General features: G+C 52.3%; 3 protein-coding genes across 3 annotated transcripts in view; 2 read left to right on the forward strand and 1 right to left on the reverse strand.

Annotated features, from left to right (window-relative positions):
* Nucleotides 1-862: 862 nt before the first annotated feature.
* Nucleotides 863-2982, reverse strand: VOLCADRAFT_91810 (uncharacterized protein; the record flags this gene model as incomplete). The annotated part of the gene is made up of 2 exons (XM_002951340.1): nt 863-1474; nt 2962-2982. The coding sequence occupies 2 exons, from the start codon at nt 2980-2982 to the stop codon at nt 863-865; spliced, it is 633 nt and encodes a 210-aa protein (XP_002951386.1).
* A 937-nt stretch (nt 2983-3919) lies between these two features.
* VOLCADRAFT_91811 (uncharacterized protein) lies at nt 3920-12246 on the forward strand (the record flags this gene model as incomplete). Its single annotated transcript, XM_002951244.1, has 12 exons — nt 3920-4070; nt 4811-4830; nt 5417-5560; nt 6610-6783; nt 7689-7790; nt 8280-8370; nt 8954-9078; nt 9915-10210; nt 10699-10768; nt 11317-11455; nt 11692-11738; nt 12043-12246. 12 exons carry the CDS (start codon nt 3920-3922, stop codon nt 12244-12246), a joined length of 1563 nt encoding a protein of 520 aa, XP_002951290.1.
* Nucleotides 12247-14316: 2070 nt separating this feature from the next.
* Nucleotides 14317-20344, forward strand: part of VOLCADRAFT_91812 (uncharacterized protein) — a gene marked incomplete at both ends in the record, with an annotated part of 9760 nt that continues 3732 nt past the window's right edge. Inside the window, 5 exons of the mRNA XM_002951245.1 lie at nt 14317-14459; nt 16692-16809; nt 18343-18427; nt 19132-19193; nt 19593-19733. Coding sequence (XP_002951291.1) covers nt 14317-14459; nt 16692-16809; nt 18343-18427; nt 19132-19193; nt 19593-19733 — 549 coding nt within the window. The remainder of the gene's footprint in view (nt 14460-16691; nt 16810-18342; nt 18428-19131; nt 19194-19592; nt 19734-20344) is intronic.

Consider the following 20344-nt stretch of genomic DNA (forward strand, 5'->3'; position numbering starts at 1 on the left):
GGGGAGGGGGGGGGGTAATCCGTACTTCCTTAACACACGGAGACGGACCAATACTCAGGGCAATATATACGTTATTATCATAGCTGAGCGTCGCCGCCGCCGTTAGCTCGTTATCTAGGGCCCAGTGAAAGGAAAAAAGGCAAGAGGAGCTGTGAAACCCGTCATCTCCTAAACCACCTCACGGCACACAGAAACACACACACGCGCGCGTGCGCGCGACGCACATCCCGGGTCTCCAATTTTCCGGCCTCCCAACCCCATTCACGTCCCTCGGGCGGGCCGAGTCCCATTATGCCGTAGAATCTCGTTTAATGAGCACGGTGGCGAGTGAAACCCGAGTCACTTAACATTTGAATTTGAATTGAATTTTGGATTGTTACAGTGTGGGAGGCTTCTGGGCCACTTGAACACATTGTCATTTCTACGATTTATCACACCATACAGCACACCATCCACCATTACAACACACTGCACTACGCCATCCGAACTGGAAGTCCAAGGCGGTTGATACTGCCTCCTAGGATCCCCCCTCATCCAGCCATCCGAACATTGTCAGAGACGGAGGGTTCAGCAATCGCCACCAATCCAGCGTGCGAATCTCAATCCATCAACTGTGACCTCAACTCCATTAATATTAACATTGATATTTTTTTGTTTTCTGGGTTTGGGAACTGGACGTTTTTGCTTTACTTTTGTTTTTTGCCATTTGTGGCATTGAGCGATAGTGCTATTTACGCCTCCTTACGTGTGGTGCTTCGCTGCCCTGTTTGACACGGCTGGTCGGGGTTTGTGGAAGGCTCCCCGTGCCCCCGCGCAACCGTGGGTTCGCAGCTACTTGCCCAGCGCACACGGCTGATGGAAACTATTGCACCGTATTTGTGCAGGTCTCCGTCCATGCCGCCGCCGTCACCATCACAACCACCACCACCGCCGCCACCGCCGCCGCCGCCGCCACCTGTACCGCCCCCTTCACCGCCGCCTTCACCATCCCCGCCATCTCCACCCCCGCCACGACCCCCACCGTCGCCACCGCCACGGCCTCCACCGTCGCCGCCGCCACGGCCCCCACCGCCGCCGCCACCGCTGTCCCCATCGCCGCCGCCACCGCGGCCCCCACCGCCGCCGCCACCGCGGCCTCCCCGACCGCCGCCGCCATCACCACCGCCGCCGACACCGCCACCACCTTCACCGCCGCCGCCACCGCCACCGCCATCCTCACCGTCCCCGCCGCCGTCGCCGCCACCGCGACGGAGGCCGCCGCCGCCATCCCCTCCAAGCGAGCCGCCACCTTTGGACTTCTTCCCGCCGCCCGCGGAGGAACTTCCCCCACCCGCCGAGGATGCCCCGCCTCCAGAAGAGTATCCCCCACCCCCCGACAAGGACGCGCCGCCGCCGCCGGACGAGGCGTCGCCTCCCCCACCGGACGAGGCGTCGCCGCCGCCGCCGGACGAGGCATCGCCGCCGCCGCCCCCTCCTGCATCCGCGGCCCCGCCGCCGTTCGAGTGATGTAAAGCTTGCCGTACGCACGGCGATCAGCGTTACTGCGCTAGAGAGGATTTGGCTCTTGTTTCCTGGCTTGTAGGTGTGACATCATCCTCATCCTCATCATTATCATGATCGTCATCATCCCGGCGTACTTCCCAGCGGTTGGCCCCGCGTTCCGCAGCCAGCCCGGCGGCGCCTTGGCTCCCTCCCCGGAGCGAATAAATCTGTTATCTATCCGCATCTGCACAGGGCCCTACATGGCATTGCCTACGTAAGAAGTGCCCCCCCACCACCACGGGGCCCCCGATAGACCCGCTTGGAGGGGCACCGGAATTGCCCCCCCCCTTTCCAAATCCCTCCTCGACAACACGCGGGTTGGATGGATGGATGGATGGATGGATGGATGGGTGGGCTGCTGGTTATGTAAAGATGTTAAAGCAGGTTGCACCGTAACGGGGGCCATCAACCCTTCCAGCGGATATGGGCTTCGTGTAGCGCTACTAACGGCGTAGCACACCTTTCGGCTACATCACTCCCGACCGTACGGCTGTCGTACACTCGTACCGGATGGAGAGGCAAGACACTCACATGTCTGTACGCTGGAGAGGCTGGAGAACACTTTGAGACGTCTGTATCATGTTGACAAGTTTGTCGTAATATTGTTACCCCCCATGGAAATGACTTTTACTGTTGTTGGAACCTGTACGGCACTGCGTCTTGCCCAATTTTAAGAAGTGCCGTGAGTGTGCTGCTTAAGTAGCGGAGAAAAAGGGGGTTGGGGTTGGCGGGCGGTTAATGTACTGCAGGAAACGAATGATTTTGTAGAGGATCCGTGGTTTATCGTTCCACGCTTTGTGATACGTCTCTTTTTTGGACTGTGTGTAATTTAGGTAGAGCTTGTTGACTGTTTGTGTAGCTGATTGACGAGCAGTCTGTGTGCTTGTGTAAGCGTGTGTGTCGATGTCGGCTGGATTCTTTGTCTTACTAAGGAAAGCCGCTGATGCAAGCTGCTGCACGCTGGCATATGTAGTAGGGCGAGATTTGTGTAAGCTGTATGGCTTATTAATACTGCGGTGGCTGCGTAGCCCCCAGTCCTTAATTGGATGGGCGCGAGAAAGGCACACGGACGAGTGACGATCGCGGAAGCTTTTATAAGTCTCCATATCCTGCGTAAATGGCCCCGAAGAGGCCCTGTTGATGTAAAGGTGTTATTAGAACGACCATCACGCACTGGAGAATGGCTGCATCTGCCGTGCTCCGCCGCACAGCTCCATATGTATTGACCTTCGACCCGCTCAGTTCTCATCTCGGCACAGAGAATTGAAAATGAGAACAGCTCTTTCGTGTATTGTATCAGCATCCGGAGTGAGCTGTTACCAGAAGCGGCTCCTCAAGACTCCTCAAGCTGAAAAAACAAGCAACGCTAATGCAAATTTTTGCATGACTGTAGCTTAAATGCAACCTCTTACATCTTACCTTCATCTTCCATCGGAACATTATGGGCTTGTTTTGGCTTCCATGCCACGCCGCATAACTAAATTTCCATAAGGACGTGCCATGGTTTGCTCTCGGACCTCTTATTTAATGCCTAGGCTCCTTATAGCTTTCATGTGCACAAATCACCGAATACAGTAACTATAGTTCTGACGACTTTTTTAGCGCGAGATCGAAACATTATCCTGTTTCCTCGAGCAACAGCATTTGCTTTGCGAAGTGAATTACATTTCCGCGGACGAAAGCTCGGCGTTTGCTAACCACCGTGGCAGACCCCGTAACCTGTGTTCGCTGAGATAGAGGACATACTAGTATTGATTACGTTCCCATTACACTCTAATGCTGGCAAACCAGTAGATCGATAGCGCTTACTGCAAAAGATTGTTAAAACGTGAGGGATGATGTACAACGCGTCCTTGCAGTGAAAGCTGTTTGTTGTTGTTTGTTAGGACTATTGTCTCAAGGTCAGACACGGAGCTACTTCGACATTTCTTTAATTGAGCTCTCCGCTACGCAACAGTCTTGCCATGAAGGTACGGTGATCAGCGCGGCACCTATAACTCGAAATCACATTACGAAGGTACGATTTCTTCCAATTTACTCACAAGCTTTTGCCAAAAGTTATACTTTCCACTTTTATTTTCTTAATAGATTTTATGCGGATTGCAGGACCCAAAACATTAGGTGTTGCTTTATGGCAACACGCCTGTCGCCTGCGTCTGGAATCCTTGGCGCGCACGCTTTACTTCAAGCCAGCCGCCGGATCCTCTTTACGCATTGCGGCTTTACCTATCCCACAGTTTTCTGTCTCTGATCTCCCTGAGTTGAAGCTCAAGTGACAGACAGGCCTAGGTGCGGTTACAACCTGGGATCCCTCAAAGGCAGGCATCTTATATCAGTATCTATAAAGAGAATAAAACTGTTCTGGTCAAAAGCCATCATGTCAGGGATGGACGCACACCGCCGTCCGTTCCGCCAGCGACAACGGTCCCGAAGGCAGCAGGAGCGGTCCTCGGGCTTCCAGCCAAAAGCAACTTCAGGCCTTAAACCACTCCTTTCGGTGCTGCTGTTTTCCCTTATTGGACACGAGGGTAAGCCGCGATGCCTCTGTAAGGTGCTTGCTAGGAAGCTGTGTATACGTGCGCGTCTTTGTGCCCGCCACGTACGATTCTGTGCAATAGCCGTTACGGACAGCGCTCTGGCGGAGCAGCTCCGGGGCAATTCTCATCTTTTACCCTGCCTTCAAGATTCGCACTTCAGCGGAACCTCTCAATACATGACGATGACCGCATCTATTATTTTACTAACAAATACATGCACACATTCCTCGGCTGCACCAAAACTCTACGGCGGGTTGGTTGCAACACCAACCCCGAAAACCACCAATCCAGGAATTGCGGGAACGCCGTCCTGACTCAGTTCTACCGCTCTTTCTTTTTCCACGTCCATTTCATTATTTTATTGCTCCGGCACCTCCGTGGACGTGCATGCATGTGCCATGCAGCGAGTATGCATGATAGGCGTACTAAACTGCTAATTTTTTTCGACGCAAATGTTTCACACGACCTGAAAGCTGTTGAGTAGTCCTTTTGCATTTTCCTAGTTTTGGCCCACGCGTGCATTAAGTGGTTGAGAGCAGTGAAACCAAGGGTCAATATGGCACGTATGAAACCCTACGAGAAGAGTGAGGGTGCCGTACAAAGCGTGTGCCGTACCACCGTATCCATCCATACCAGCAGATTTTCCATTATAGCTTTAAGGGCGGCTACCCATGTGGCAGGTTCACTCGCTGCCCGGGACGTTTCGCCAAGTCTCACCACAGCAACTACAGCGGCGGCCATCACTATACAGGTGAGCCCGCCTAGCATTGCGCGATAGAACGCCTAATCGGTCCCCTAGCCGGCTCCCTACCCGATGGACTTCAGAATCCTTCTTACGGGGTTCTGAAGTCTACCGGCTAGGGAGCCGGCTAGAGGACTGGTTGGATCCCTGTTGAACCCCGAGGAGAAGATTGCTATCAGGCGAACAAAGATGAGACAATATGCAAAAATGGTGATGGACTCACGATCTCCCTTACTGAGGCTTTTACGCATGGTACGCATGGTGTACCCACGGTGCACACTTCTCCCCAGGAGATTGGAAAGCAAGGCGTAAGAGTTCCAATCGTGGCAGCCCTGCTGCTAACTCATGGCATTGATCAATCCAAAATTATACTCTCGTCGGACAGGCGCAGCAGATAAACATGCGTGATACTGCTCTCACCAGCATGCGATCACCTCACCACACACACCTCGCCAGACAGTAGGTTCCGTTGCTTGGATTGGCTTTCGGTTCCCTTGCTTGCCTGACCAACCGTAACCAACCGTAACCAACCGTAATCGAAGTCTCAACCCCCCTGTCGCAACCTCGCTCGTTCCGTATTTATGTACGTATATAGGGCAAACTCGCCTACCGGACTACACTGCCAGTGGGAACCTGGGTGCTGGCGGCGAGCAAAAACGACACTATTTACCGTCTGCCTTGGCAGCCTCTGGAGCCCTCCTCGGGCGAGCCTATTCCGCCCGCGAGCTGGATTTCTCTGGTAAGTGCGGTGCGGTGCGGTGCGTGCTAGCGTACGTGTTTCGCACGCATGTACGCAAACTGGGGTTGCGGCAAATTGAGTTAACCGACAACCAAACTTACTGTTGTACAGTACACAGATGTGGGCTGGTGGGGAAGTATAACGACAGGTCATGAAGCTGTGCGTTGCTGTTGATGACTGCGTGTTCGTCCATGGCTCCCACGGTCGTTAAGGACACCCCCCCACGCGTGTGCGGAACTGTTATCTTGTAACTCTGCGCATGGCTATACGTAGAGCGCCGACGACACGGAGGCAACCTTGGTTTTGTGAATGGTTCATCAGCACAAGATGTCCTCTTACTTCATGCCCAGGTTAATCTTTCAAAAGCATGACGCACAAGATTCTGATCTGGAATTTATCCGGTGATTGCGGCTGTGTTAAGGCGAAGCGATTTATAGGTTTCTATAGGATTTACGGGATGTTTGCGGCGGCAGCTGATGTTGCTGGTGCTGTTGGTGCTGTTCGTAGGTTACAACAACAAAATCGTATGTACGTAGATGCCTCCGCACGCACCTCGTCGGATGGTCCCGGGGTGTGCGTTGAGATTAGGCAGCTGGTTACTCGTTGAGCTGTGAGGCTGGACTGCTACCACTACCGCCGCAGATTCATAGTACCTCTATTTCCACGTGGCCACATTGTTGCTGTTTTATTGCCTGCCTGCCTGCCTGCCTACCTGCCTGCCTGCCTGCCTGCCTACCTGCCTGCCTGCCTGCCTGCCTGCCTGCCTGCCTGCCTGCCTGCCTGCCTGCCTGCCTGCCTGCCTGCCTGCCTGCCTGCCTGCCTGCCAATTCACCAGCCTGTCAACCTGCCTGCCAACGTACCAGCCTACCAACCTGCCTGCCTGCCAACGTACCAACCTACCAACCTACCAACCTGCCAACCTGCCTGCCAACGTACCAACCTACCAACCTGCCTGCCTGCCAAGCTACCAGCCTGCCTGCCTGCTGTGAGATGATGTATCGACGGCTACATATCCCGTGTGCCGTACATGTCCGCACAACCGCCGGTAGACCTGCAACACGGTCGGTCCCAACATCCCACGCTGTACGGACATCTCGGACGTGAAGGTCATTCGAGCGGCGGCGTCCGTGCCGCCGCCCCTTGCCGACCAAACGCTGCGGCTGCTCGTGATGACTGTCAATCTGAGTGCATCCTCGGTGTGCGGCAGCCAACCGGGAATGACGGTGAGCGAATTCACGTGGATGATCAACTATTGCGGATGGGGCGGGCGGTTCGTTTGTGTTGTGTTCTGTTGTGTTGTTGCGCATCATTATAGATGTACTGTTGTGCATCGGGACAAATCAGCCGTACATGTTGAGGCCGCGTGCACGTACGTGTAATAAAGCGATCCAAAAAATACGGGACAGCTGGTGTTTTTTTGTCTTGTTCTCATCCCCTTTGCTAGCACCACGCAATTAGCGCCTAAATGCACCGTCTGTGTCAATGTCGAATGCTCCGCTGTGATGACCCGCGATGCGAATCTCACGCGGCGAAGATTTGGGGGTACGGCGCAGCAGGATGCATCAGCATGACACGGAGAATATGTAATATGCTACAGTATGTGCTATTCAGGGGATTTCTGATTTCTGATGGATCCTGCCCTTCAACACACTTTTGTCAGTTTGTATGCTGTGTGAAACAGGGGGGTGTATCTTCGCCTGTGGCAGCTACCCTGCGAAACCCTGCCTTCCCCGGTATTTCGGGGCACCCTCATCCAGTCACCCTAGTCAACTTCTCAGTGGATCGCTCAGGTTCCGCACCCACCACCAGCATCTAACGGAATCTGCCGGGTCGACAGCAGCCCAACTCCATTCCTGATCAGCTCGCAGGTTAACTTAATCCCAGGTCACCACCGTCCATGAACTAGGGGCGCAATGCCTTCCACCATCGGAAGGACTCTGACCCAAATGGGTATCGATCCCGGGATCTCCCGGGGGGCAATGGTCGCGCGTTACCAGTAGTGCCAAACCCTAGTATGTAAGTTTGTATGTATGTGCCTTGTAACTGCAACAGGCTTGTTCCTTACATCAAGGATACTGGATGAGGGAAATCCAGCCAAAATGTTTTTTGTTTTTTTGTGCCGCCGCAGGATCGGGAAGTACTAGACCTTTTCATCCAACCCAACGGGCTGGTGGATTTCTTCGGCAATTGCAGCTTTGGCAAGATGGTTATTGACACGAGCGCGCTGACGGTGCGTTTGTGTCTCTGCTGGAACATATTAGTTGTTGCTGGTTGGAAACGCTTTGGTGAGGAAAGGATGCCGATGTACCGCCTTTTCAGCGGCCAGCTACTACAGCGGGGAAGACACCAAGGGAAAAAGAGGAAAAGGTTAGGCGCGTGTCATTAAAGTTTTTGACCACCTAAAAGCGACACCCCCTTGTAATAGGTAGGGATCGTCATCATGTCTTGTTGCTCTATCTGCTGTGGCAGCAGTAAACTGGATGCCCGTGCGCGCGTCTACGCAGCGGGGCCCCGATCACATACACAATTAGCCATATCCTCGTAAATAATAGTAGCAGTGCCCGGGGATTAATATTGGCCTGACCGTGTCAACGTATTCCCTTTTCGATGTAACCCTTAATCAATTTGTGAATGATAAACCAGACACACGATTTTGAATAAGAATTGTTACACTTGCATGCTTGCATGCATGCATGCGTGATGTGATGACAACGTGCAGGTTGTGTCCACGTTGGTGCCATGCTCCCGGGACATCCTCAGCTGCGACCATGATGCCATTTCCCTAGCGGCGCGAAAGGCACTACCACAAGGTTCGTGCGCTGTTGACGATCCTAATTAGGAGTTAGGGCGATCCATTAGAACCACATACAGACAATTAAATGTACATCTGTATGTCTGTCTTTTAACTCCCAAGTTACCGATAGGCTCTTGGTGCACCTGGTGCTTGAGGAAGCGACCTTTAAGTTGCGCATAAATGCTCTCTTCCTGACAATCACTGCAGACAGATAGGGTTAGTAGGAACGTCCAACAGCAGTACGTGCCGCTTGTTCGAAAGGAGCGAATTGACAGATCCTGGATAAGCGTATGTGTTACACGTATCACCCTATGGCATAAAACGGGGGGTAACCCCCCCTTAAGCGTAACCCTGGGGGTAGAAGGTGGGTAACATCGGTTACCTACCCAATCAGTGCCGTAGGGTGTGTGATTCATGCATGTATAATGGGATGCCGATTACGCATAGGGTTCACGTGCAGCAGTAAGCAGTAGCGTCGTGGTAGCAGGCGCATGCATGTCATATACACAAACATACATCATTCAGCCGACTTCGAACCCTTTTGATTTGCTTTCGCCGGCCCCCGCCGCCTCTGCCGGTTGCACCTGTGCACCGGGCAGGTATAAGGACTTCTTCATATTCGCACCTGCTCTACGTCGTACCCATGCGCATAGTGGACACTTGCCGCTGGATGGGACTTGCGGATGTCCCAGGAACTCAGACGTGGTTTGCACCAGATCTATTCGTGAGTAGTAGCTGAGTAGCGGCTAAGTAGCGGCCGAGTAGCAGCTGAGTAGCGGCTAAGTAGCGGCCGAGTAGCAGCTGAGTAGCGGCTAAGTAACGGCCGAGTAGCAGCTGAGTAGCGGCTAAGTAGCGGCCGAGTAGCAGCTGAGTAGCGGCTAAGTAACGGTCGAGTAGTAGCTGAGTAGCGGCTAAGTAACGGCCGAGTAGCAGCTGAGTAGCGGCTAAGTAGCGGCCGAGTAGCAGCTGAGTAGCGGCTAAGTAACGGTCGAGTAGTAGCTGAGTAGCGGCTAAGTAGCGGCCGAGTAGCAGCTAATACGAGGCAGGGAGCATATCGTCTCTGCAGGAAGGCGATGGCTATGAATGCAGGTGCAGTGTCCTCGCGACCACGGATCACTAGCTGGTTAACGCTGTGACTGGGATGTATGTGACAGACTTCCTGATGTCACAGTTCCCAGCATTTGGACCTTCCGTGACCTTCCGTTGTGCTGCTCTTGCTGCCTTGGTCGTTTGTTCGTTCGTTCATTCGTCGCGTGCTTCACCATGCTTGGGGCTCTATCTGATCTGTCTATATGATCTGTGATGTGATCCGGTCGCCAGCACAGGCTGCATTACTACACGGGTGGATGCGCGCGCCCGCGCCACTTCCTGCTGCTTTCCTCACTTACTACATAACCCACTCTCCCACCTACCTGCCGAGCGTATCTTGCCGGCGCCTAGTTCACTCCTAGTTCACCGTTACCCACCACGATGCCACAAGGATCCCGCTGCCCCTTGCTTTGGATGCGCTTCCTCCACGAACACCTGCTGCTGATGCTGCTGCTGCTGCTGCTTCTCAAGGGAATTATTCGGAAAGCTACAGTCATGCAAGAGCTCCTCCATAATTTTGGGCTGTACCACGGATGGAGAAATGGCGCGGAGTACAATGATTTGTCAACGCCCATGGGATTTGGAGAAAGTTGCCCGTCTGCCCCCGAGCTTTGGCGTCTGGGCTGGGCCACTCCACTGGCTCAGCTGAACTCCTCCAACTTCCCTCTGCACATCTTCATGAACTTCACGCTACCGGCCACCGCCGTGGGCCCTACGGGTGTCATGCTCCGGGTACAGCCCGACTGGCTTGGGACCGGATACACGAAGTAGGTCGGTTGACCCTCACCGCATTCCTCACACACTAGTACTTCTTGGTGGGCTGCCACTGGCTAGAGCCACCTCGGATGCCACCAGATATCCTAATTTAATCTTTTTCTTTCCTAACAAAAGCACTCGTGTAAGGAATGATGAGACATACGCATATATAGATATGCATGAATGTGTATTTTGTGGGTACACACAGGGTGCGGTCATGATCGCATACCCCCTGAGCCTTTTAAGCTGTTCTATGTGCTTGTAGTAGCTGGTACACAGTACGGCTATACAAATACGTGCGTAGCGCGACCACCAGCATCTTGAGAGGCCTTTTCAGCGGCCAGCTACTACAGTGCTGTAGATGCCATGTTGAGTTTTTACTCCGAGGCTCTTGAATATCTTTGCGATGTCCGCATTTTTCCTAATTGTGTGTTTGTGGCCTGCGTGGGCGATGACGGTCGGTCGGGGCTGTGCCGCATGGGGCTGACCTCCTTTGCAGGAACGTTTACATCGCCTTCAGGATTAAGGCTGCAGGCGATAGTGACCTTTTGCCTGGATTTAACCGGAAGGTGAAGCCGTGCATTGCCGTACATACATGCCAGCAGCTCGCTCCCAATGGACTGTCATCTGCATGCTGACACCACGTGACGGTTTTTGTGTCGTACTGTACGATAGCTATTTCGCTATGCCATCTGCACTTACGTCGTGTGTTTATGCGGTCGTGTCTCTACGTATTAAGTTGTTACTGATCATTTTTCGGCGCGCCAACCAGTCTTGCTGATGGAAAGGTTTTAGGTGCCCGCACGGAACGTAGGCATTGCTGGTAGGATTTGGTCTATTACTCCTGTCTATCTCTTGCGCAGAATTGTGTACGAATTTATCCATCTGCGCAACTACATGTTCCCTGCATGTACATACGTACGCACACATACATCCCTAGCTAGTTGCAACGTATGTAAGCAATAAGCGATGTTTAGCACATGTTCGCACGTCTTTGTGTCGCAGCTAGAGAGGGATTGAGGATTTACTTTTTTGTTTACTTTTGCTTACTACTTCCCCGAAAAACATTACTTCCCGCAAAATTACTGATACCGATTTATTTTCCCCTTGCTTGCAGCTGAACATCCACGAGCTAAGCAAAGACATCGACAACGATCCCTCGGTTTGCAACGACCCCAGAGTCTCTATAATCGGCGTCATGAATTCCGGAACCAACTTGACCTTCTCGAATTATAAACTACTCATCGTTGCGGGAGGTAAGCCATATAAACCATATGGACCTGACACTTTGTTGCTTGCGTCATCTTCGTTCAATCTGCTGCTGTGTCTGCTGTGTCTGTGCCACCTTCACCGGCGGCGGCCTGCTGGCCATGGTTTGCAGACAGAGGCTTCTTTAGTTCGCAGGCAAGCTGACTTCTATCTGCTACGCATGCCCGGTCTCGCGCGTCTTGCAGAAATCCTGATGAGTTCAAACACGTCCATCTTCGTTCAGATGTGTCGCTTCACGACAAGTCCCAGGGATTGTGTGAACGGTCCATTGTAAGTGCACGCCCATTAAATCGTCGTCAATGTTTTGTATTGGCGCATTTTGTATTTGACTTCTGCGCCTGTTACGCGCTTTCTGTGCTTTACTGTGGTTTACTGTTATAAGAGTGGCACTAGTTGCAGCGACTTTGGTTAACTTTTTGACGCAATACCGTGCAGGACCGTGAACAATGCCGGCATGCGTGCAAACAATCTTTCCCTGGGGCACTAACGCTTCTAGCGTGCGTCAGTTCCAGTTCGGGAGATCAGTCCTGACAATCAGCTTCGCGCCGCATAAACCCTCATTGTGCCTGTGCAGGCTTTCTCCGCCTCTTTCCTCTTCTTCACTGGCTATCTCCAGGCCGCCGCTGCCGATAGCGGCCGCCAAGCCGCTGTTGATAAGACCAGCCACGCCCCGAGAATTGCCCTCGCCTCGTCGCCTGCCCCCGCCGCCCTCGTCTCCCAGTATGCCCTCACCACCACCTCCCTCGCCCCCACCGCCACCTTCATCACCCTCACCTAAAAAACTACAGATATCATCGCCGATTATGTCCCCACGGCCTCGCAAAATGCCGTCCCGGCCGCCGCCATTAGGACGTTCTATTAAGCCCCCGGCCCCACGGCCTCCGACGCAACCTGCTGGGCCCCCGCTACCAATGGCCCCGGGTAAATTTAAAGCAACGCCGCCGAGGCCATCCCCTGCTAGGAGCCCTCCACCCAAGAAATGGGGTTGACCTCACGCAGCAGCACAGTTGTGCATGGCAGTAGCAGCAATCGAACAGCAGCTAAGGACAGGAGGGCTTCAGTGCCTCCCTCCCAGCTAGCTATCCGGTTGCGCACTTCTTATGACGCGTGGTTTGAGGATGGCTGTGCGTGCGCGCGCCGTGGAGGTCCTGTAGCGTCGAGAGTTCCACACTTCCTGACTGACTCTGCAGGGTAAAACGTTTACCTTAAAAGCCATTCATCTGCATCTGCAGGACGTTGGGTTCCAGTCGGAGGGCTGACCGGCATCTGCCGGTGCTGTCTTGCCTGGTTTCTTCCTAGCTATCACCTGCAAGGTCTTTTGCTGTGCGGGTTGTGCGCGACTCTGCTGCCGTCGGTACCGCGCTCGGAGCAATCATTATGATTCAGTCAGTAAAACATTTACTGATGCTTCAGGCGACACCCTCGTATGGTAGGTAGGGACGGTCCCTACTTGCCTAATACATGAGGGTGTCACCTTTAGGTGATCAAAATTTTACTGACGATCATGTATCAGCACGTTTATTGCACGTTCGACTGTGCATACATTCATCACGAGGCATGTCATCTATTGCGCATGAATACTTTTTTGTGTCGCATATGAATATACATTCAGCTGTTGCGTATTCGTCATCGACTCGATGACGAACCATCGGACGGTGCGTGCCTGATAGCGTATGTAGAATGGTGCCATGAACATACAGCGTACATACAGCAAGCAATCTCCGATGATAAAAAAGGGCGAATACGGTAGTTTAGGCCGCCGAAGTTACAATGAAAGGTAGAATGAATGAAAGGTCTTGTCTTGCGTCGTCTTTGCTGATGACGTACATGCCGGCCATGTCTCAACAGATGCTGCTGCTGCCGCCGGCGCCGGCTACACGAGTGCCGGCTACATTTATAGCTAGTCCACGACCTTGTGTGGCATGCAACAGTAGTAGTACTACTACACTAGTGTACTATTGTGCCTGCATGTCCAAAGCTTTTGAAAGCGGTAGCTCGAGGATTAGTTGGTTGGGTGTTGCTCTTCGTGGCGTGGCAGCATATACACAGCCCAATCGTGCCTACCTGTGTGGGTGTGCGATGCTGAGGACATGATTGAGAATCGGACTGCCGCATATGCGTTGGCTTATCCAGATCTTTCCTATTCGTTACCAGCTGCTACCAGCTGTCTATCTCCTACAGAGCGAACGTGTGCACACTACGTTTTTTTAGATATAATTATAATAATTAACTGTTACATAATGAGCTGTTACCTAGCTAGTACCTAGACCCGGAGATGATACACCACACCATACATATGTATATCTATATGCATTTTTACCTTGCACGTTATTCGTTCATTAACCACCTCGGAAATGCCCCCCGAACAACTATTTACATTGGGGGTAGTGGCATTGTCCTGCTTGTGCTCGCCTCATTCTGGACGGGATCATGGATGCTGGGCATGCTTATTATTACACTTGCGTGATGGAGGCGTGCGCAGTCAGTTAGTTCGTTTTGTTGGTTCATTGGTCCCATGGGTGGGGTGTGGCGGTGGGGCTTCGCTGGGCAGAACCGCTCCAGATATCTATCGATAGCGCACCGGGTAGCGCCAACTTCAGTTCGTTATAAATAGTGTTGCATCCCGTATGCCTTCATCTAGAGCTGATCCTGACCCTCTAGGCAATAGATGGTGTGTCCCTAACGAGGCAAGTGGCAAGAGTAGTTCATGCTCGTTGGATTTATGAATTGGACGGTGGCAGGACATTATCGATTGCCGTGCTATGTATGACGGACGAGCAAGTTGGTTATTACTTGCAGGCGGAGGGCTCTAAGAAACTCGTGCGTAGGGGCCGGGGGGGGGAATAATATGGGCTGTTCTTTTCAAGTCCTACGTGCTGTACAGCACATGTGCAACCGCAAGCTCAACGAGCATGGGTGCATGCTGCGTGTGCTTACACGCACGTACGACATAAAGGTTATCAATATCCCCTTATCCGACAAGCGGATCACGTATGTTTTTCATAAAAAGCTTTATACATGCATACATGCATAAGTAATAGTGGCAGATGATTAGCTTTCGAGGCCTGCATAAGTGCGTAGATAGGATAGTGTAAAGTACAGGAATTAGGTGTGTGTAATAGCGGCTTCAGATAGGTGCTGCATGCAAGGTGCGTGCCTGCAAGGCGGAAGCATAGTAAAGATGCAGGAAAATGCGTTTACGGCGGTGCATGCATGGTGAGCGTAAGGAGCGCAAGTGATCGCCATTATTGCGATGTGCCTTAAGGATCTTATTAACGGTGATACCGGAAAACGCCCCAGTGAGTAATTCAATAACTTTACCGATGCACGCATGCGTGTGTGTGTGTGAAAGTATGCGGAATGCGCCGCCTGCTGCTGTTGCGATCACGCGTGGCGCATGTCTTGTGATGAATGACTGGGAGACGAGTATGGAGGTGTTGGAGAGTAATGAACAACACTCACACACATACCTCGGGAATATATGATGATGATGATGATGATGATTTAATACGGCCTGTGGGTTACCCGAGGGCGCTTTTCCTCTCCTTGCTACAGACAGCGGGTCAGCTGTCTGGGCCTCGCTAAGGTTTGCTTGCGTGTTACTCACCTACCTACCTACCTACCTACCTACCTACCTACCTACCTACCTACCTGCCTTGCACGGTGCGTGCTGTACTTTTTTTGTTTGGCCAATGGTCGGCCGCTTCCAGCACTCATGTCGTAAGTTTCATGTGCGCGGTGTTACAATGCTGGATCTAGTATTGTAACACCGTTTGAATTTCCTTTGGGACTCGTCCCCATAGGTTGTCATAGCTATCTAGCTAATTCCATTGGGACACGTCCCCATAGGTTGTCATAGTTATCTAGCTAATTCCCGTAACTGTCTTGGGTTGGGTGGCGCGCGTATGTATGTATGTGGCGCCTAGGCAGGCGGATGGGGCTTTCTTTTTTTGTTATCAGGTAGCGGCCACAGCAAGTATAGGCAAGCAAATGCACATGTATGTGTGACAGATGTAGGCCCCATTTGCAAGGCTTGTGTTGCCTTGTTACGGTGTCTTTTGGCAGTTGCAATGTGTGTGTGGGGGGGAGGAGACCCGCTACATCTGTTAATTGAACGTTGGAAATGGTCTGACGGTGGGCCCGGTAAGCCCTCCCTGTAGTAGGTTCTCGGTACGCACGCACTTCTCAAATTCGAAAAGCCAACAGAAACATTTGTAATTACCATCAGGGGCTCCGGGCGGGGCCTCGATGGGTTGATGGCACCGCCGACGATTGACTGAGATTCGCCCGGGGACTAATTTCCCTAGATCCAACTTACTGTGCCAACGTTGCATTTGGTGGTTAATTAATTGCTGTCGGAAGGCTGAAATCACGCACGAACTTAAGACAGCAACCTTCAAAGGCGCCTTGCAACCACTCATCAATTAGACGGGTTCTACTTATCTTCTATATGATGTGTAAAACAGGGGGGTGTATCTTCGCCCGTGGCAGCTACCCTGCGAAACCCTGCCTTCCCCGGTATTTCGGGGCACCCTCATCTAGTCACCCTAGTCAACTTCTCAGTGGATCGCTCAGGTTCCGCACCCACCACCAGTATCCAACGGAATCTGCCGGGTCGACAGCGGCCCAACTCCGTTCCTGGCCGGCTCGCAGGTTAACTTTATCCCAGGTCACCACCGTCCATCAATTAGGGGCGCAATGCCTTCCACCATCGGAAAGACTTTTGACCCTAACGGGTATCGATCATTTATATGATGGTGTGGCCTATAGGCGACCAAAAGTTTTACTTCATTTAGTATTTAGCCGCGCGCAAGGTGGCGTGGGTAAGCTGGACATGCATGTAAGCACCGTTACGGAGCCTCTTACCCGCCATTCAGCAGTCGGCATAGAAGTAACATTGCCCCTATTGAGGCGACTACACGTGGACCGGGGGCTCTTGATGGGAAACGGGGCTGGATGTGTGTGCCTGTGTGTGCTTTCTGCTGCTGGTCTATGCGCCAAGATGGTTCACTTGTCCACTGACGACATATGGATAGCTGCACCTGTTGAGGGCGCGTGCACTTGCCAGCAGCGAGCAGCTTTTCGATCGATTTGACCTTCCTTAACAAGGACGGGACGCACCGCAGCTGCCGCATCCGTACATGCGCGAGGATTGTCGATGGGTCGCGATAGGCTAAGGGAACGCACGTTTCAATTGGTTGAGCGTGCGCGTGACACTGCCAGCGCAACTCAGTGCAATAAGCTCAAGCAAGGCGGAAGGTGGTGCACAATGTGGGCGGAAGTAAGGGTCAACAATGATCCTTATGTCCTTATGCCAGAAGTAAACGATGGGACCTTACAGGTATGTGCTGCTTTTGAAACCTGCGTACAAGTGTCTTCAATTATTAGTCATAAGCTGGTCTGCTAATGGCCGTAAGGGTGGTCGATGGTGGGCATGGTCTCGACAGGGGGAAGGCGATGCTTCATACTGCTGATTTCGTGAGGGAGTGTAAAATGTAAAAGCATTACAGTATTCTGCTGGGGAAGGACTTAGTAATCCTCGTTTTTTGCACGACCTTTGAAACGCGGTTACGAGGATTGTGTGTAATTGCTACCGACCTGGGGATATTTTTCGTCTAGGTGGACAGCAGAGAGGAAGGTCGCCTTCGGCAGGAAAGGTTTGCGCACGGCGTTGGCAATCGCGTTTTTGGTCATGCCAGGACAGGGTTGCTCACCCGTTTCCATCCCCGCAAGAAACTATAAACGATCTGGACTGTGCACTACGATGGGTGCCCACGGAAGGTTCCCGGACGACTTGCCTAAGCTAGCTGGTATGTAACAAAGTCCAGGGTCACGTTTGCTCGTCGCATATCCGGTAATTTTCACCTCAGTCGGCGACGACACACGCGAAGGATAAACTTGGAAGGCCAGGGTGGAGAAGCACGAGTTAAATATTAATGATTATGTAACATACGTAAGAGCCAATAATTTTCGGTTTAGGAGCTGGTTAGGTGACCTTCCAAGCCTTCCGTAAGCAGTGTAGCCGAATGGAAGCTACCTGCAGCGAAGGTTGGAGCTGGTCCGAGGAAGCACAGTTGCTTAATAAATGTGGTAAATTACGGAGCATTGTTGCATAGTTTTTCATGGTTGCCCAGAGTTATTAGGTAAGCTTGTAAGACAGCTCATCGTTGGACTCGCGCTAAACGGCCCATCTACATCTAAACTCAGGTTGATATTTGAATCACAGTGTAATATATAACTCAAAGCATATCAATTAATTCAGTCGAGCTTGTCTGGATATATTCTCTTTGGAAGCGGCACCAGCCCACGGATAGAGAGTTGTTAGGTTACGTTTTTATAAATTGGTCGCAACCTGTTGAGGTAAGCTGGATGTATTGATCTTGACCAATGTTTTAACCCAAGTCAGCCGTTTTAACCCAAGTCGACCGCAACAAGCTGCAGCATGTTAATCGTTCTGTTAAAAGCTGGATGGCTACCTTAGGAGTATTTGATAAATCGGCGTTGGGGAGTTTTGTATTCTCGTACTGAAGTCGCACCTCAAGTTCCTGCAGCCATGTCGATGCCATGGATGTCCATCCAACTTTCCAGCACGGGAGTGCGCTGATCACACCTACCATTAATCAAATCACATATACCTTCTATGTTATGGTAATTGGCTGCACACACGATCGGGTTATCCAAAAGCCTCCCGTCGTTGGGATAACCCGCCAACAGCGTGTGGACTCACTGGCGGCTTCCAGAATCCTATTCTGCAAGACCAATTGTAAAGCTTGAAATGCAAACTCGTTCCCTTTATCCCTGTCACTGGCTCAGGTTGTCGAAGCCTAAAAGCGACATGATACAAAGCTGCTGCTTGTGCCGGGCTCTGCAACAGCGGCGCTGCCAGCACCGAGCGAGGCGCGCGCTGCTCACCCTGGAATATCTCACAGTTGTTTCACTGCTGTCCTCTACGCGCTGCGGTGAGCTCTGCGTCACTTGTATAGATGCGCATACCTACATGGTTGGTTAAGTGGCACAGCAGCCAAACTTTGCTTGTATCACCGTATCTGTCTCGTTCTGGTGGTTACCCCTGTTAGCAGTGCCTGTTCTTTCTGTTAACGTGCCAGTTTCATTATTTTGGTTGGTTTTCCGCCTTCTCCTTTACCTCGCGCGTGTGTGTTTGCGCGTACCTTTGTGGCTGTTGCATTGGCTTCAGTGTCGGCCTTTTGTGTTGGAACCTTTTGGTTCGTTAAGGCGTGACCCCTAATTGCTCGTACAAGCAGCGGATGTAATACTCACAGAGACACAGACACACAGGCGCACAGGCGCACACACAGGCACACACACAGGCACACACACAGGCACACATACACATACACATACACATACACATACACATACACACACACACACACACACACTTAAGTGCGCTACCGGCACCATCGCCACCGCGCCATGCCGTCCACAACCGCCTCTCCTACCTCACCTGCCTCAATCGCTTAGATGATCGCCAGCATAGGGAGGCATCGCGATAAACGTCGATATCGACGAATGTTTGTAATGTTACAGAGTGGGAGGCTTCTGGGCGACGAATCGACGAATGTGAACGGCATCCAAGCGGCAAGTCTCACACTAAATATCCATCTAGGGTATTTATGCCTTGCCGTCTATTGCCTTCGCACAGGTGCCGAGTACGACTTCTCCGGTTATGATCCCATGGCCGATGCAACTGTCGTACCTCTACAGGTGCGCTCCGGCGGGGCAGTGCTGCTCTTACCCTTCGAAGGGGACCAGGGGTCGCCAGATAGCTAGATAGCTAGATTGATAGCTAGATTGATAGATAGATAGATAGATAGATAGATAGATGGCGATCCGCTATCAACCGTTGCCTTCCGTACATGACACAAACAATAACCGCCAAGGGTCGCCAACCTCTAAGCAACACATAGTAGTTTGCACATCCTATGCATTCCTATCTATTTATTTACAGATAGTTACATATAGATATATGTAGACGCCTCTTCCCCGTACTATTACAATGTAGAAGCATGTGCATGAACGCTCCTGAATGCATGGCGAACCTGCTAACATGCAACACGTGTGCTTTGCGGCTTGCCGTACGTTCGGCTGCTGCATTTCGTACAGGGCCAACTGTTGTACAGGACGACTCATCCAAACGGCACGTGGGTCCTTTCCGTGGATATGGACAATACCTACAAACTGCCAAGACAGCCCGTAAATTCCGAGTTGGGTGTGGCTGTCTCTCCGGGACTCCGGATTGCGCTTGTGAGTGGTTGCGTGCGCGTGTTTGGCCACTGATGTGCGCGGATGCGTATAACATGGCGCCGGGCGGGCTTCACCAGCGGCCCACAAAGCGCAGCAGGGCAAAAGGCACTGAGGGTTCACTTCACTGAGAATTCTCTCGCGCCAGCATTTACAGGTGCACCCTCGGGCTGTTTGCAGCATGCCTCCGGTTGAAGAGAGCACTTAGCTTGATGACATGCAAGCGCTTCTTGTTGAGACCGAAATATTCAATTTTTGGGGGCAAAGCCCCACGATTCGATACAGGGTCGTTTGAGCAAGCCGCGCAAGGGAAGTCCATCTCGGACTAGCTAAGACGTGTGTGCCCCCTGAAGTAATTATTTCTCCGGCTTATGATGGCACTCGGCGAAGCGAGACGATGGTCGTATGGTTGAGCTGTGGTGTGTTTCATTATTCATTACTTCTCCCTCCCCCTTTCCTTCCCCTCGCCTTCCCTTCCCTTCCCCTCCCCTTCCCCTTCCCTTCTCCTCCCCTCCCCTTCCCCTCCCCTTCCCCTCCCCTTCCCCTCCCCTTCCCCTCCCCTCCCCTTCCCCTCCCCTTCCCCTCCCCTTCCCTTCCCCTCCCCATCCCCTCCC

This window comes from Volvox carteri (assembly GCF_000143455.1).
Source record: "Volvox carteri f. nagariensis unplaced genomic scaffold VOLCAscaffold_23, whole genome shotgun sequence".
Classification (NCBI taxonomy): Eukaryota; Viridiplantae; Chlorophyta; class Chlorophyceae; order Chlamydomonadales; family Volvocaceae; genus Volvox; species Volvox carteri.